Raw genomic sequence first — 19,051 nt, forward strand, 5'->3', positions numbered from 1 at the left:
CCAATTTTCAGCAAAATCTTTGAAAAGGCATTTTTAAATGAACTACAACGTTTCTGGAAAGATTTGACATACTGTGCCCTAAACCATTCGGCTTCCGTAAAAACAAATCAACAATTGATGCGGTTTCAGGTCTTGTGGATATTGTTGTCGATGATTTTGATAGACGGGATAAGGTGCTCAGCATATTTCTCGATCTTTCTAAGGCTTTTGACTGCGTGCATCATGGAACACTGATGCATCAGTTAGCGACAGGTGGAATACGGGGTCTGCCACACAGGTGGATCTCGTCCTACATAAGGATAGAGACCAGTGCGTGCTGATCTCAAATGCCATATCAGGAAAATTGAAAAATGGCAAATGGCGTCCCTCAGGGATCGATCCATGGGCCAGTGCTTTTTACTATTTACGTTAACAATTTAAACTCATCGGTCCCAGAATAGAAAGGTGATTAAATATGCTGACGATACGACTCTTTGCATTTCTTCAAATTCTTTGCAGAAGCTTGAAATTAATTCATTTGTCACAGTGAATTCGTGCATCCAATTTTTTTCGGAAATCAATTTGAAAAACAAGCAGCTCAAAACCAAACACAATTGAATTTTGTCTGAGACAGCGTGAAGGTAGTGCACGACCTGCTGTCCTGGTAGATGACAAACTCTTAGAGGAATCTGACTCCATCAAATTCCTAGGGATGTACCTAGATCGAGGTCTGACCTGGGACAATCATGTTTGAAAGTGTTTGTTCCAAAGTAACTTCAGGTTTGTATGCTTTGCGGAATCTGGCAAAACACTGTTTCTCACGACATCCTGAGAATGGCTTATTTTGCTCTTGTTTATCCGCACCTTGCATATGGAGTAAGACTCTGGGGCAGCTGTGCAAACAACAAACTGTGTACGAATCATTTCAAAATTAAAGAGAAGAGAGTCGTGCAGGGATGCCTTCAGGGAGCTTGGTTTACTGACCTTACCCTGCCTCTACATCTTCGAGGTGGCTGTGTTCTGTAAATCAAAGAGAACAATTGACTTCAGGGAAGGAACATTCACCAGTATGAGACAAGAGGCAGGGATAACTATCGCAGTCAACCACATCGAACGGTGGCGTCTCATAATTTGCCATCGCAAGCTGGTGTTAGGTTGATTAATAGGCTCCCTGCGGATCTTAAAACATTGGCAGTACAACAAAATTTAAATCTCGTCTTCAATGCCTATTGGTGTCAGGTGCTTTTGACACGATATGTGAGTTCATGGAAAGCCGCCTGGGAATAGAAAATTAAAAATCAAAACATGTTTTTTTAACAGGATCCGATTAGGCATTGCCTGTTTGTCTGGATGAGGAACCTTTTGTATATATAATTGTGTGTGAATGAGTAGATAGGCTAATACATTGGCTAATACAGAAGTGCTTCATATTGTATGCTGTTAAAAAGGCAATAAAGACGGATTTTGATTTGAGAAAGCACTTTATTCAACGTTCGACAGTATGCCCTGTACAGAAACCCGGCAAATCTTGGTCCGAGAATGGTGGGGGATTTCCCCTCATTCGAGTATTTAGTTCGTTATACTCACGCTAGGCGAGCTACTGTACAATCAAATGAACTTTACAGGCAAGCAGCACTTCTTGGTCCAGGATGTTACACGCTCTATACAGAGCCTCGGTAACTTGCGGGTCCGGACCAACACGTTCAAGGCCCGGACCAGCATGAGGCGCGATGACCAACAAGGTACGCACGATTTACGCTCCTGGACCAGCAAGTGCTGAGGTTCTAAAACATATATATATATATATATATATATATATATATATATATATATATATATATATATATAGAACAGTATTATATGTAAAAAAATAATGAAGACTAAATTACCACGACAACTACATGTTCATGATTATAATACTAGAAACAAAAATAACTTTGTAATAAAAACAACATAATAAAGAAAAATTTAAGCAAAGCCCAACTTATATGGGAATCACGTTTATGGGAAACCTGCCAGGTAGCATCAGGAATGAAAACAATAATGTTAGATTCAAAAATGAATGAATGAATGAATGAATAATATTTATTTCCCAAATACAAATTAATAACACGTACAATGTATCTATATACTATAAATCCTACATCCATTATTAACATAATAGATAATCATCTAAATATGGTAAAAAAACGGCTGCAAAATATTCAATAATACTATTCCATCAGGGAAAAATAGGGTCTACATGGGCAAGTAGCCTGTGCGTAGACCCGAGCCATTATGGCAACGATATAGGAACGGATTTTTAGAAAAAAATTAGTTTATGTGATAGAATATTTTGTAATTAAGAAAAAATTAAATAGTAAAACAATAAAAGAAATACAATACATTAATGTTTATAGTTTTTGGAGCAATCAGTTAACGATGACAACAAACCCACCTCTTTAAGCTAAAAATAAAAAAAAATAAATAAAAATATATCAAACCATAACAATCTAATATCTGTCGGATACAACTATTTCCTTCCAGGGGCAGCCGGACGCAACAATACACGACGCAATGACTGAGGGGCAGGTGAGGGGGGTCAAGGTCAGGTCCGCCTGTTGTACCCGGTCACAATGAGGGCCTCGACTTCCTCGTCACTGAGACTGATAAGCAGTTCCGACACTTTCCTTTTAAAAAGTCGATAATGCAGTTGTTTGAAAAAGTTCTACGCCTTCATATTTTAAGCACAAATTTCGGTAGAGTAGTTGAGAAATGTAATAACAATTAGTAGTTGAAAAAAGATTTAATAAGATTGGAGGTAGTAATTCCTATGTTTCTAGAGTATCTAGTGCTGTAATTATGAGAATTTGGAATAAATATTTCGGTAAAATTATTGAACGTGTGTATTAATAAAGTTTTTAATGAAAATTTGTCTGACCGTAAAAACTCTAGTCTCTTGGAATAGGGTACTGGTCGGGCAACGTTTACTCTTCCTAAAAGCAGCTTTTAATATTGATTTTTGAATTATACTAAGGTTATGAATTAAAGTTTTATTTGCTCCACCCCACGCAATAATACCAAAAGACAGAATCGACTGTACAAATGCAAAATAAGCTACTCTAATTTCGTTTAACGTTCAGAATATTTGTTAACTCTTTAAAAGCAAAAATATATTTCCTTAATCTGTTTTTTTTTCAAATACTCAACATGTTCCGTCCATTTCATACGATTATCAAATATAATTCCCAGATATTTGTAACTGCTAACACGCTGTATATTTCCACAATTACAATTAGTGTTTGTGTAATTTCCACAAGAGTGAATGGTCAAGTCAGAGAGTACATAATCTGATTGTGTAGACAACGAAATTGGCATAAATTTAGTTTTTGAAATGTTTAGTGTTAAAATATTTTGATCGAGCCATGTTTTCACTATTGCCAAATCACTTAGAGCATTTAAGCGTACTTCATTCCAGGTCTTTTCCCCGCGTTAAAATAAGAGTGTCATCGGCAAAAAGAACTAATTTACTTGTTATATTCAACTTAGATATATTATTGATATATAATAGAAATAAAATGGGCCCAAGTGTGCTTCCTTGGATCACTCCGTAATTAATGGGCATTTGATCGCTGTTGGACACCACAGATCGTTGTTATCTGTCGCCTATCTGTGAGGTAGGACTGGAAACCACGAAAGAGCGCCGCCCCGAACACCCACAGCCTTAAGCTTATCTAAGAGCTTATTCCTGTTTACAGAATCAAATGCCTTTTTTAGATCTAAAAAAAATTAACATTAGACGCTCTTGACCTGCTATTGCTTGATTTATTTCTCTGCAGACATCGAATAGAGCATTTGAAATGTTTTTGTCTGACCGGAATCCATACTGATTCTTCGACATAATATCATGAGTAAAGAGATATTCTACCAGCTGTTCTTTTATTATTTTTTTCCAATATTTTAGACAAAACACTTAGCAGAGATATCGGTCGGAAATTACTTTATAAATAAATTTAAACAGTTTTTTAATTGATCTATCATGTTATAATTTTGAAGAGTTTTTACTCCCAGAGCCATGTATTTTGATTTTGATTTCTGAAGTCTAGTGGAATTAATTATAATTTTGTAATAAAAACTATTTAAATAATATTAAACCTATTTTCAACTATGTAAAGATTTAACTATGTTAAGAAAATAATTTACATTAAAAGTATTGTACATATGTGCAACTAATATAACATCACTTAAATTTATTTATTAACAATGACACATTCATGTACATTTTATGTATGTCTTGAATAAATATATTATTGATTGATTGATTGATTGATTGAGCTGAAATGTGTATAAGAAATATATATATATATATATATATATATATTTATTTATTTATTTTTATTAATATATATATATATATATATAAATCATTTTTCCTAGAATAAATTTGATTGAGTAATTGATTAAAATATTATATGTAGAGTTAAGTGAAAAAATTCAATTTATATACTTTAATTGAGCTATTTATAGACATAATTTTAAAATTAATAGTTTTGTAAAAATTTCATGGGAAATGTGGTCACATAATTCATGTCAAACGAGGTGCAACTCTCCAGATACTAGAACAGTATTTGCAAGTTTTGCAGCCATATCACCTGTAATTCCCTTGCATCACATTACAGCTGGTGATAGTATCAATTCTACAGCAATTATGAAAGATTTCCCAAACGAGTTGAGGGTTTGTACGAATCCAAAGTTTACATTTTTCATTTTAAACTTAGACCAGCACTTATTATTTGTTGTAGATCAGTTTTAAATTTGAATGGAGGTTGCATCATTTGTCTTAGATTTTTCTTCTAACACACAACCCAGTTAAAGGTAGAAAAGGTCATAGATTCTCTTAAATCAGAAACTTCATCTGATCTAGATGAATAATATTATCAGCAAAACTTATTAAATCATGCAAAAAAGAATTATCTGCCACCCCCCCTTACCGATATCATAAATAAATCAATTTAACAAGGAATTTTCCAGGATCATCTTAAAATTTCAACATGCATATCAAATATGAAAGCGGACCAGCAATCGACACTACAACCTATATCTCTGATCTCAAATTTCTTTAGAATTGTTGAAAAGATTGTGCTTGAAAAATCTACTGAATCATTTCCAAGATCACAACATTCTTACAAGCCAACAACACAGATTTAAAATTTCATTTGAATCATAATAAATAATTCATAACATTTAAACAAGAAATTGATATCTGTGTTTATTTTAATTGTGTTAGTACAAATGACTGCCTCTAAATTGGTCAGTTCCATGATTTTGCAAATGATATGAGAGCATTTTTGTACAGCTACCACAACACATAACAAATTTGTAGCATATACTTATTGGCATAGTCATTAATTCAAGTCAATGCTATGACATTGACATTGTTCCAAAAATATTATATAAAACATACCCCCTTGTAGAACAGTTAGCAGCTTCCGTTTCATGTGAATTTCTTTCTTCTTTGTTACAATTTTCATTATGGGCTGTACCATTCTCCACTTCCATCGGTCGTTTGTTCCTCGTCACAGGATGTTGATGTACATGGTTTAGATGTTCCAAAAAATTGAGTAATGGGTTTCTGCCAGGCAGGAGTTTCTCTGGGACAATATGGATTCCCTCCAGAATGTTTTTTTTCTGAAACAGTAGTTTTTAGAATTGAAATTAATTCATTTGTGTCATAACGTCATTATAAATGTTTTTCAAATATAATTTAACAGTTATCTTCACAATAATAAAAGACTAATTTGGAGATCAATTATTTATTTTATAATATTTTATATGATTAGTTTATATTTAAAAGCACATCTTTTAATTTTTTATTGTGTTAACCATAAAACCATATACATTTCTTGATATTGGATTAATAATAAAATTAAGATTAAATTAAATCCTAATTAAATTAAGTTTAAAATTTAATTTGCAAAAGAGTTTCTTTTCAATAAAAATTAATCTTGCTCGTTAATTTTATCAACAAAACCCCATTCAAGAAATAATGCAGACACACCAGCATCATCAGACAAATTAGGTTCCACTATTTGATATACTATGTTTGATTCATTAAGGTTTGTTATAATATTGACTAAGCATGCTTCCTGTCTTGTTTCTTCCTCATTTAAACAATAAAAGTTCAAAGAGGAAAGTAAATTAAGGAAAAAGTTACATTCCACAGATCTGTCATTAAATAGTATTATATTTACAATCAGCAGTTAAAAATAAGTTTTAAATTTGCAAGTTTTCATTTAAATATTCTACAGACAACTCTAAACTATGAAATAAAATTACTGACATGAATTTGGAGTATGGTAAACAGTGACAATGATTTGTTAAAATTATAGCTATAAGTATGGGCCTAAAATGCTTATTTTTCCCAAATATCCCCTTATTTTGTTTTGTTTTTGTTTTTTTTTTTTTTTTTTTTTTTGTTTTTTTTTACGAAATAACTTATCTCTAGAACGGCTTGACCGATTAGTTCAAATTTTGCATATTCCTCATCCATACAAATATCATATTCATAAATATAATCATTTAGTTCTTATATTCTGTATCTAAATTGATTAATGTTGTAAACTTAAATAACCCAAAAAACCATACATTTTTATTAAAAATTGACAAGAGCAATTATTTTTAGCCCATTCAAATTCCTATCTAGTTACATCACTTTTGAAACAATTTGTAACTTAAATGTAAAAAATGGTTAACACAGCACTTAAAATCCCTTGTACAAGTTACTAATTTTATTTCTTTATGATACTAATCAAAATATCATATGAAAATGAATCAGCTGATAGTTATGCATTTTTAGGGAATGCATGGTCAACAGAAGCATTATTGTAATAACATTCAAAGAGTGAGATTAGAGGTTATTTGTTTTGATGTTAGTTTTTAATTTTAATTGAATAGGAACTTTTTGTTTTTTGTTATTTAAAATAACTAGACCTGTACAATATGTCAAACTATCCTTACTCACATCAAGCAGATATGATTTTAATTTATAGTCGGGTTGATGGTAACTGTTATGAAGCTGCTTGGTTGTATCAAGAAAGACATTTTCCGAACAGACAACAGCCCATTCCTAAATCTTATGCTGCTGTATTTAGAAGACTTACAGAAAATGCAAGTTTACTACTAAACTTAGATGGCAGAGGAAAGCAAAGGGAAATTTGGGCTCCTGAGTTAGAAAAGAATGTTTTACAACCTGTTTATGATGAACCTAATGTAAGTACTAGGCTATTGGCTAGGACATTACAGGTTTCTCACTCTACAGTATTGAAAATATTGAAAGAGCAGCAACTTTATCCCTATCATTTACAACATGTACAAGCTCTTAGCCCTACTGACTTCCCAGCTCGTATAACGTTTTGTAACTGGTTTTCTTTAGAAGACTATAAGATGTCCGGATATTTTACAGATGAAGCTACCTTTTCTAGAGATGGTATCATGAACTTACACAATACCCATTTGTGGTCTGATGAAAAGCCACACAGTGTTTTACAAGGTAGACACCAACAACAATTTAAATTAAATATTTGGGTGGGTATTATCTGTGATTGTTTACTGGGGCCACATGTTTTACCTCCACAACTAAATGGCAATACATACAGAAATGATTTAATCAATGACTTTCAAGACATTTTAGAAGATTTATCTCTAGCAAGAAGGCAAAATGTATACTTTATGCACAATGGTGGTTCAACACATTACAATTTGCTGGTGAGGGAACATTTAAATGAAGTGTATCGTCAGAGGTGCATTGGTAGAGGTGGTCCTCTGGCACGGCCTCCACGTTCTCTAGATATGAATTCCGTAGATTTCTATGTCTGGGGTCATATGAAATCTCTAGTCCATTCACATACAACACACTGATTGTAAACCAAGAAATGCTTTACTAGCATATTCAAGACGCCACTGCATCTATCAGAAATCAGTCAAGAATTTTTTAAAGAGTACAACAGTCTTCTGTCAGGCGATTAATGCCATGCATCGCATCCAATTGTGATCATTTCCAGCACTTAATTTAAGTGTTTAATTGATGAAGTTGACTTTGAAAAATTGTCCATAATAAACAGGTGAAATATGTTGTAATTAAAACATTAAAACTAATCGTCTAGTTTTTCTCCATTTATACTGGAAATGTTCCACCTTAACTTTTGTACACACAATTTCTTTAAATGCATCATTTATTTGGTTAGCATCACAATTATGGGCACTGTTTTAACCAAAGTCTTTGTTTGATAGTTTAAAAAGCTACACAAATGGAAATAAAAATTAAATGGACAACAAAAAATTACTCCTGATACAATGGTGGATATCTGGGGGAAAGAAACATTTTAGGACATACCTTTATAGAACATTTTTTTCTTTATTTTGGTCCATGGAATCACCTCCTGAAATATCTCTGTGCATTACCGTTACTATGTATCCATACAATGTCTATATATATGTCATTGTGTTTAAAATGGAGAGATTTTCAGTGGCAACATAGTCTAAAGAAGGACATGTGGGTTTGAGAAAGTAATGAAGATAAATATTCAGATTATAGTTTTACTTGCGTGGAAGTAAATTGTGAATGACCTTTTGGATGTTTTATTTTCTATGAAGGTTTTATCTGTTGAATCTATGCTTCCGAGTAAAGATAAAGTAAAAAAAAAAAGTAAAACTTAAAGAACGCTTTAAAATTCTTCACTTGAGCATGGTTATAAAACTACAGGATATTTTCGCAAGAAAATTAACAGCAGCAGACAATCAAAGTATGGATTTTCCAGACATTCTGAGGCAACAGATGGTCACTGCGATGCACATTTAATCTTTTACGTTAGATTTTTTTAATGGAAATAGATGATTAAAGATTTATTATTTTGAATTCCTCCTGCTTTTTGCAATAATTGTATTATACACAGAGAGGTATTAGCAGCTGAAAAATGTATTAAAGAATTGGATGACATCTTAAAATCAGTGATAAAAGCTGTAAACTTTATTAAAGCACACCCAACAAACTAGATTTGTTGTCAAAATGTGTAATGATATGGGTGCTGATCATTCATACTGTTCATGTTACAAAAAACTGTTTCAGTTTTATTTGTATTTAAAAGAAATTTATTAGCAGAAAACCAAATAGAAGTGTTTTATATAAAACTGTTAACATTGTTCCTAAGCAAATTTATTTCAGGCCCAATTGACAGAAGAGTAGTGCCATCCGTGTATATGTAGGGTTTAGCAAGAACATTGCTTGGAAGGTCATTTATTGAAACTAGGAATAAAAGTAAACCCAGCACTGAACCCTGGAGTATTCCAAATTCCATCCCAACTATAGGTGACCATTCAACACTGACACACACCACCCGCCTTCGATTTGGTAGGTAAGATTTAAATATCTATAAAGCGGTGCCCTGAATGTCATAATACTCCAACTTTTGGAATAAAACATCATGATCAAAACAATAAAAGAATCGACTTAGGACACAAAAGGTGGCCCAAGCAAAGTCTCTGTTCTCAAAAGTTTTAAGTATGTCTTGAACCATGGCATTAATGACACCCAAGACACTGCGTCCTGTACGAAAACCAAACTGAAATTTAGAATAATAACCTGCAGACTTAAAATAAGTACTAACTTGTTCAAATATAATATGTTCAGACCTTGACCAATACAGGAACAAGACTAATTGGACAATAATTTGCTGTATCACTTTTGTTCCCTTTCTAATAGATTTAGCAGACCTTCAAAATTTTGAAAAAATCTGGAAAAAATACCTTGTTGAAGGCAGAGGTTAATGCACGTGGCAAGTGGTTCAACGACGCAGGACTGAATGTTCTTAAAAAAATTATTTAAATGTTCATAAAAGTCCTTTGACTTAGAGTTCTTTAATTTGATGATAGCAGCCAGTTGATCTGTGCCAGTTACAAATTTCCAAATAAATGTTCTAGGTTGTGCATTAAAATCTTTCAAAAATTCGCCCCTTCCTAGACAAATTAAATGAATCATTCATGATTTATGCTCCTGTAAAAAAGTGCATAAGTCAGTATTGATGAGTCCACGATCTCCCACGTCAGACGCCATGGCTGTAAACAGTTTTATCAGTAATAAACCAGTAAGGTTTGGCTATAAGACCTGACAATTCAGTAGTGATTTTGTTGCCAACGGAATATGGAGTACCGTATCTCTCTTGTAGACAGCCAAATGTTACTCTAGAAGTGAACACAAAAAAGTAGACATTCCTCAACCCATTGGTTCATTGGTACACAACCAGAACATGGGAGGTGTAGACCAGATAAATGCTAATATTGCTGTCTACAGAATTTCAATGAGAGGAAAAAATAGTATATGCCGATTTCTATGTGGCTAATTGACTTACATTCAACAACGTTAGATTGTTAGCAAGAAGTCACAAATGCAGTCACTAATCTACTGTAGTTTCAAAGAGAAGTGGTGTTGAGTCTTCTAACAAAGTACAGTGAGAGAATGTTCCCACCTGGGCCATCGCCTAGGCCAACAAATACCCATGTTCCAGATTTTGTTCGGCTACAGCACACTGACCACCTGATTCAGACACAGTAACCAAGGAGACATTATGTAGTTTTGTAAAAACAAGACTACAAAGTCCTGTAAAAAGTGTCAAGTTCCCCTTTGTGACAAATACTTTTTTGGATACCATTCATAATCTTTTCTGAGAAATGTATTCTATTTATTGTTGGTTTTTTATAACATTCTATTTTTATGTCATGTCTGATGTTCAATAAAATAATTTTCATTAAAAAGTTACCTTTTCCTACTCCTGTAGTAATTATTCTTTTAATATTTTCCAATTTAATGTTCTTGATTATTACAAAAGTAGGCTAGAGTATACAAACTATCAAGTCTATAAGGTTATACCATAGATTTCATATATGCCCAGGTGGTTGTTAAAAAATACACCATAAAAAAAAACTCAAAATCCAATATATACCTGTATTTCTAGTTAAAAATGGGTCATAGTTACCAAGTTTAGACAATTTTGAAATAAAAAGAGTTCTGGGCTTATATGGGTTTATAGTATATTATCCCATAATTCTTTCACTGTGTTTGCTGATTCTTCCTTTAATCTCACCCATGCTCCACTCTGATCTCTATGTATTAATACAGGATGAGGCAGATCTTTTTAAACGAATAATCGATATCTTATGATCTCCATCCATCCAACAGAGCTGCCTGGTCCCATTCCATTCCCCTTAATTATGTGAATTAATGCAGCTGAACATGTGCCTATGAGTCTACTCGACTTTAAACGCACTCAATCTAGCCACTAACTTCTCAGAGCTGCTTGTTAAGACTGTGTTTGCACTAGGGTAGTATCACTCCCTGCCTTCAAGCAAGTTCCACCTACAATCTTTAAAAATAGGAAGTTTCAAATTTAAGTTGCACTTATAAAGAAAAGTTTCACAACCAATCTAAAGTGCAATTACTAACAAGGAAATTAAAAAATTACTTTGTATAATGACCCAATGAAGCCAAGAAAATTACACACAACCCTATTACACCCAGTACACTACCAACCAAAAATCGCGCTGTAACCAAGAATCAAGAACTTTTATTGTCTTTAAAACACATTGTGCAATTGACAAAGTCAGATTTACAATTAAAATTTTCTTAATATAAATATAAAATTCACTGTCTAAAGGACAGTTATCAAATTCTCTGTAGTTACCTATAAGGTAATAAATAATAGGTGACAATGAATTTTTAATAATTAAATAAATATATAAATAATCTATACTAAAACTATGATAACAATAACAAATACATACACTTATTACACAAACAGAAATAAATAAAAATAAAAAACAATATAGCAATGTAGTTAAAAAATGTATAGTGTTAGTATCAAAGGCTAAAAAACTATCAACAGGATAAAGTACATTCTCTTTTAACCAGCTTTCCACTGCTATTTTAAAAAATCTTCTTTTAATGAGGTACAGCCCAAGTCTGTATTCCGATAATTTGTTTAAATAGCTTAATTTTCACTAAGCTACATTTTTAATATGTGGCTGCTTTTACTATTTTCAAGTTTGACAGTAGTAAATTTAGAATATGGTTTTTTCTGGTAAAATAACTATGAATTTCCTTTCTAGTTAAAAAAAATTACATAACGACTAATTAACATTCACTAAACAACAATAAACATAGAAATTTGAAAATTTTCATTATTTTTAGTTCCTTAAAAAATTGGTACACGTTTCTCTTTCAGGTTACACTCTTAATAGCTCTCAATGCCTTTTTCTGCCATTTAAAAGCTTTTTGTAAACCACTAACTATTGCCCCCACAATGTTATTCCATATCTTAAATGTGAGTGAAAAAAGCAAAATAAGTTGAAACTAGCACGTTTAATGGTTACACATTTTCTTAACTTACGTAATAGGTAGACAACTCTTGACAATTTCTTACATAATTGTTCAATATGATGGTAACAACCCAGTCTACTATCAGATGTATTCATAATAACTTAACAGGTTTAACATCTTTAATAGTGACAAAACATGTAAATCGCTCATTTAGTTCACAAATTTAATAACACAGTTTTGAACACCCTAACTCTTTTTTACACTGGGACTCATTTAGTGGTAATAGGAAAATCCGTTAAATCCTCCCTTTTGATTATTCTAATGATTAAAGATCGCAACCCTCTAATAATAAATATAGATCTGCAATTGGTAGATAATAAATAAGCAGGATTACTTCGACCTGACATTTAGCCTTGGTACATCATATATAACCTCACTAGTCCCCAAATTATCTGATCTGTCTGGCAGCATACTTCAATTTGGGTATCAGGGGTGGCCTACATGTTAGGAGCAGATAACGATCCCTTTCATGTTACCCATTACTGGATCAATGTGATCAAAATAGGCAATCAGTATCAATACAGAATAAGTGATATTATATCAAAATACAGCTGAACATGTAACCTAAGCGTTTGAACGAAATTGCGATGGCACTTCTACCTGCTTCATTTATAAGCTTATAACTTCATTATTACAAGCTGAAGCCTCGCCCATCTTCTATATCCATAAAACTACAACTAGACCCACTTGTTTTTTCAAATTTTTACAACCCAGCTTAACTTAAAGTAGTGACAAACAAATATAATTAATTTTATTAATGTAACAAACCTACAAATCTGCTTTGAGGAATTAACACATGAAAAAATTATTTTCCTATTTTAGAGTAGTATACACCAATATTATATTCAGTACCACTTCGTGGCACCAAGGAAGTCCGTGAAGTCTTTCTCCCTATGATTCCAAACAAGTTGAATTTACTACACAATCGCGTATAAGACAGTTATAAGAGACTCCTTTTATGATTCATTAGATAACACTGCCAAGAAATGTTCCTAGGAATGATTCCCCACTCTTCCGAACTTCCCTATGCCAAAAATCAATCTTTAATACAACCCTGAAAGGACTACTCTCTTCCTAAAAACTCGATCCTGCTCCTACAATTGTCATATATTTTAAGATATCAAATTTAAATAAAAAAAATAGCACATCTTACTTGAGTCAGAGCCACTGCTGGCAGCAGTTGAAGTTGGAGTAGAGATCTTTCTTGGAGCTTTGGCTCCTACCACTGCAACCCACAAATCACACTTAACTTCACTTTTCATAAATCAGCAATAATTTGTTTTCAACAACAATTTTTTTAATATTCTATAGCAGCCACGCCACGGAAGGGGGGACAGACAGAATTAAAAGCTCAGCACTCTTATAAAAGATTATTTTGCTAGAGACTAAAACATGAGTATTCTGTTGACATGGTAGGCACTAATATTACATTGTGAATCACTGCTGTCTATTGTATTTAATACATTAAAATACGTACGATTATATTACTATTATGCTTTATCATAAAGGATGCATCCAACAATCTTTTTTTACTGGATTGATGTTGAAATCTGCTTCAAAATGTTTTCTCTCAAAGTTATTCCTGAGTAGTCTTTTGAAAATATTGGATTAGAATTTACCAATAGGACTTTTAAAACATATTTTTTTATATTTGATTATCACAAACTTGGAACATAAAAGTAAACCATGTTGTATATAATTTTAGGTGTTATTTGTTTCACAACAATATATTACTGAAATATAGTTTCAAGCCTGACAATTACAATGCAACTCATGAATATTTTGAATACCTCCAAGAAATTGTATGATGCAAAATAATTATTATTTATAATTATAAACAACAAATATTTATAAAAAACCAAAAACGAAGAGCTCATAGTTGATAATGACTGATTATTCATATAGGCAATATATTATTTTCTTTTTTACATCCCAAATAAGTATTTTAATATCAATAACATTTATTATTAAACATTTTTAGTACATACTATATAAATTTAATTATAAATCGGATTAAATGTAGGAGAAATTAATTTACTCACACAACATTATAGCTCGTGAAATAGGTACAGAGACTTATATCTAATTTTGACATGCTCTTCTTAGTAATATAACCAAATCATTATTAAATGCTCTTTTCTTGTCATCCAAAACTACTAGCACAGGTGAGAAAATCTAATTATAAAGTATTGTAATTGTAAAATAAATAACGATAATAAATGTTCAGGTAAGCAATTTATTCATAAACATGGTTTTTTCTAAGGTAATCTATCTGATTTTAAGTGACAAAAACAAACAAATAAAAGTAATTTGATTTTTAAATAAATGAATTCTAAATAATAAATTGATTTAGTTGTTAGTCCCACAGATATCATATGAAATATTGCAAATAAAAAAACAATAATATATTGACATCATAGTAAGGTAATGTTTATATGTATTTGAGCATCTTTGGACTCCTCTCCAACCGAATCCATCGAAACTGGCACGCCCACGAGGTTCGGCAATTGCTGTGACAACAGGTAGCCAGTGTGAACTGTTAAATGTTTCACCAAACACTACTATGTCTCCAGGACTGCGACACGTTGATATCAGCTTTTTGATCTAGTAGTATGCGGAGGTTGTTTACAATCATTTAAGCTTGTGCGATTCTCACTCACGCCTTACGACAAGAGTCACAGCAATGACACATGTTGATTAATTTAATCGCAAGTTGTAGAGAATTTCACGGTTTGTAAATTAAATTCAACGCTTATTCACATTTTCACGGTCGGGTGGAGACCCTGTAATACTTTTGTAAAGCGTCACATGTACAATTACAAAATTTAAGCATTTAATAAGTTTTTAAAACTGATCCATAATATAACTATGACCAAAACATAAAAAAACTAGTTATGTCTGAAGCAATGGCGATTCCAATGGTGAAAAGTTAAGTAAGGGGTTCAAAGCAGTTTTTTTGTCCATAAATGTACATTGAATCAGTAGCTAAAATTATATACAGCGTGTCCATAAAGATTTCGAAAAGTTTTGTTTGTAATTCAACACCTAATATGAGTAAAAAAACGCTCAAAAATGAACATATGATAAGTTTTTTTTCATTAATTGGCCTGTATTTATTTGTTTTATACATGAAAATTTATTACTTGAGAAAGAATAAAAATATATTGTATTATGTATACAATTACATCCTAAATTTCTATAAAATTATAGAAACAGTTTACAATGCTAAATTCAACACTACAACAAATTTATTTACTGTTGTTTACCATTTGAACATAACTGCACTTGAGCAACCAATGGACCTAGAATGTAATCGCTGGGATTGAAATTGCAGTGGAAAAAAGTTTACAGCATAGTGGTATCAGATGAACCAATTAGAAACTGTCATAAAACTTTAAAAATCAAGCATGTTGTACTCCCTGCTAACTGTTTTTCAATGACTACTAACTAATAAATAGTTAAGAATAAACACAATCCAAAAATGTTTTTTCTTTTAGGGCCATAAAACACAAGAGGTTATCAATGGCCTCTGTATACATGGCAACTGCCTCGGCTAGTACTGTTGTAGTGTGTTGTTATTTAATCATGGCTATAAAGTATAGCCAACTAAAAACTTTAACTTAAACAGTACCTTAAAGATATTATATTATTAACCGAGAAAAATAATATAACAACTGAAAAAGTTTACTTTCAGGGTGACTGTAGTTGGACCACTCTGACAATAGTTACAATCGAAATAATAAGAGTAACACATATAATGAATAACAACGTATCAAACTCAACAATATTATTGCCACAAAGATCAAATTAGCGTAACATATAACAAAACTATACATTAATAAATTAATAAAAAGAACTATATTCAATCTAAAAGTAAGGTTTCGTTTAAGAAAGTGACGAGCCCTCCCAATTATAGCCTCATTGTCACCCATGAGATTAGTTAATGAAGCTGGCAGATTAAGAACACAACAGCATCTTGTGTAGCAAGGGCCAGTCGACAAGCACATGATCCACTGTCACAACAGTGTCACATGTGTCCGCAGACTGGAGGATTATCTATGTTTATGAGGAAGCCGTCAATTGCTGTCCGCCACTCAGAACTCCACTTTGCTTTTATTTTAGCCTTCACCCACCGGGGTAATGTCGGATGCCGTCATCCGTGTAGTAAAAGACTGAAGTTCCAGTGCATCCTTCGCTCCTCCATCCGCCAGCTCGTTTCTTGAAATACCAACATGACCAGTTAACCAAATACAAACTATGACGATGCCTTCATATTATAGTGAATGTATGGATTTCCCATATATCACGAACTATTATGTTCTTTGAATGCATATCATTGATACCCTGTAAGCTGCTCAGGGAGTCTGTACAGACCACCAACCTCCCAGTTTTAGACCAAGTGATTTGAGGGCTGTTAGTTCCGTTGTAAAGATAGAGGAATCATTAGGAAGACGAAGGCGTAGCGACTACCCGCAGTAACAAATGCACAACCATTCCTCGAATTGTCCTTTGATCCGTCAGTATATAAAACATCGCAGGGAGCTAGGCTGCATATAATCTGACGGAATTCCTGTTGGTATAGAATATCTGTAGTAGAGGACTTTTGTATTTAGACAGACTTATATTTATCACAGGTTTTTGTGACTATCCAAGGTGGAAGACTCCAAAATGTAATCCGATTGCTAGCAGCACCTCTTTGGCCAAATCTATTTTCTTGTTTTCCTCAATTTTTCAACAAATTTTAATTTTGAAAACTGATTTTTAACCTAGATAATAAATATAAAATATTTGAAAACTCAGGCTCAAATTAATATAAAATAATTATATTTATGATAAAAAATTATAAACAATTTCTATTGAAATTACTTTATGAATTTTGATATTTTTAGTTTTAAACAGATTGATCAGAATCCCTTTTATCGTAATTTCCCAGTATTTATGTTGTTTCATCTATGACTCAAGACACTCATTCTCTGACTTGTCCCTTCTTTCAAACCGTACCCCCCCCCCCCCTCCACCAAAGAACGACAGCAGTCTGACTGGGTCCTGCCCTGCAGTTCTTAATTTTTACATAGCATGTACATACTTTATAACTGTTTAAGTACAGTAGCTATTTCCATTTCAGGACTCTTTGAGAACAAAAAATTTCTTTATTTAAATTTCATTATTCATTACATCATTAATAACATTTTACCTTGGCAGTTACAAAATTGAACTTGAATGTCGAAATTGCACTATTAAACCTTAAATAATAAGGTAAATAGTATTTTTACTGAACTAACATTTTAATATAAAATATTAAATATAATACTTAATTTTAAGGTTACCTGAGAACATTGTTTTATTTTTCAGTGGGACAAATATTGACTAACTAAAACAAATTAGGTTTTAGTTTATATTTTTAAATACACAAGCACTTTTTGGCAAATACTACCTTTTGTACAAAGAAAATTGGTTATATTAATGCCATATTTTTTCAATGCCTTTATATGTTATAACTAACTTGTCCGTACAACAATGTTGTAACTGATGTAATGACAACATTTTTACTGATATTTACAATTACAATTGCTAATTGTTATAAAATACTGATTTTATTATAAATTTTAATATTTAATGTTTTTTAATAAGAAAACTACGATCCTAAAAATTAAACTACATAAACTTTTTATTCCTAAAAATTGTACTTTTCTAAGCAACATTGCTCTAAAAACCATTCAATTTAGCTATGCTGTAACAATATCATCATTAGTTTTAAGTTATGGAAGGATTGTGCAGGAAACAGGAATTTTCTGGACATTTGCCATCGTTCAGTGATACAAAAAAAATCACTGAACGATGGCAAATGCCCGCAAAAAATCCTGTTTCCTTCACAAAATCATTAGCTTTTTCATTACATTTTAAGAACTAAAACAACAGTTATGTCTAAAAGTATTTTAAAAACTGTAGACTGTTTGCTTATAAACAAGTAAGTTAAACAGAAAAGTGCCAATATTAAAAATGTTGTTTCATGTCAAAAAATTGCAAGAAAATATGGGTGTTTCATAAGATATTTAAAGTCGGCTGCCACAATAAAACATGGCAACCAAATTTGGAAGTCCCAAATTCATGTAATTAACTGTCAATAAAGAGTAGCAGAAATCCTCTACACAAACTATCTTGATAATTTTAGAGGTTTTTGAAATACTAATAGTGGCACGGTTAAAATGGACACCCTGTATGTAGGCTAGTAGGTTTTATATATTTATATATATATATATATAATATATATATATATATATAATATATACACACACACACACACACAAAAATCCTTCTCTTAGTAAATTGTTTCAAACTTTTACTCACCTTTGACACTAGCACTATCTTTAGTCCTCACCATGATGAACTGGAAGTAGTCACCTAAACAAAAAACTTTTTTGTAATTTTACTCCCAATCACTTCCCTAGTAAAAGAATAACATTCTTGGTTCATATTCATTTAAACAAAAAAAATTAATACTGATCTAAACCTTAGTGTAACTGATGCCATCTCTATGGTATATATGTGGTATTCAACATAAGATGCGCTTGAAGCAGCTGGGGTTTTAAGGGACAAACGCTTAAAGCAGCTGGGGTTTTAAGAGTTTAAGAGACAAGGAATTAATTTAATTTTAAATTATAACTT

General features: G+C 32.0%; 1 protein-coding gene across 1 annotated transcript in view; it reads right to left on the reverse strand.

Moving 5' to 3' along the window:
• The window catches only part of LOC124372638 (PCNA-associated factor-like), a 44,650-nt gene extending 25,857 nt beyond the window's left edge, over window positions 1-18,793 (reverse strand). Inside the window, exons 1-3 of the mRNA XM_046831041.1 lie at window positions 18,734-18,793; window positions 13,539-13,610; window positions 5,423-5,646 (exon numbers count right to left, since the gene is read on the reverse strand). Of these exons, the coding sequence (XP_046686997.1) occupies window positions 5,489-5,646; window positions 13,539-13,610; window positions 18,734-18,767 (264 nt within the window). The 5' untranslated portion in view covers window positions 18,768-18,793 and the 3' untranslated portion in view covers window positions 5,423-5,488. The remainder of the gene's footprint in view (window positions 1-5,422; window positions 5,647-13,538; window positions 13,611-18,733) is intronic.
• Window positions 18,794-19,051: the final 258 nt, after the last annotated feature.

Source organism: Homalodisca vitripennis, unplaced genomic scaffold (genome assembly GCF_021130785.1).
Source record: "Homalodisca vitripennis isolate AUS2020 unplaced genomic scaffold, UT_GWSS_2.1 ScUCBcl_3695;HRSCAF=9377, whole genome shotgun sequence".
Taxonomy (NCBI): Eukaryota; Metazoa; Arthropoda; class Insecta; order Hemiptera; family Cicadellidae; genus Homalodisca; species Homalodisca vitripennis.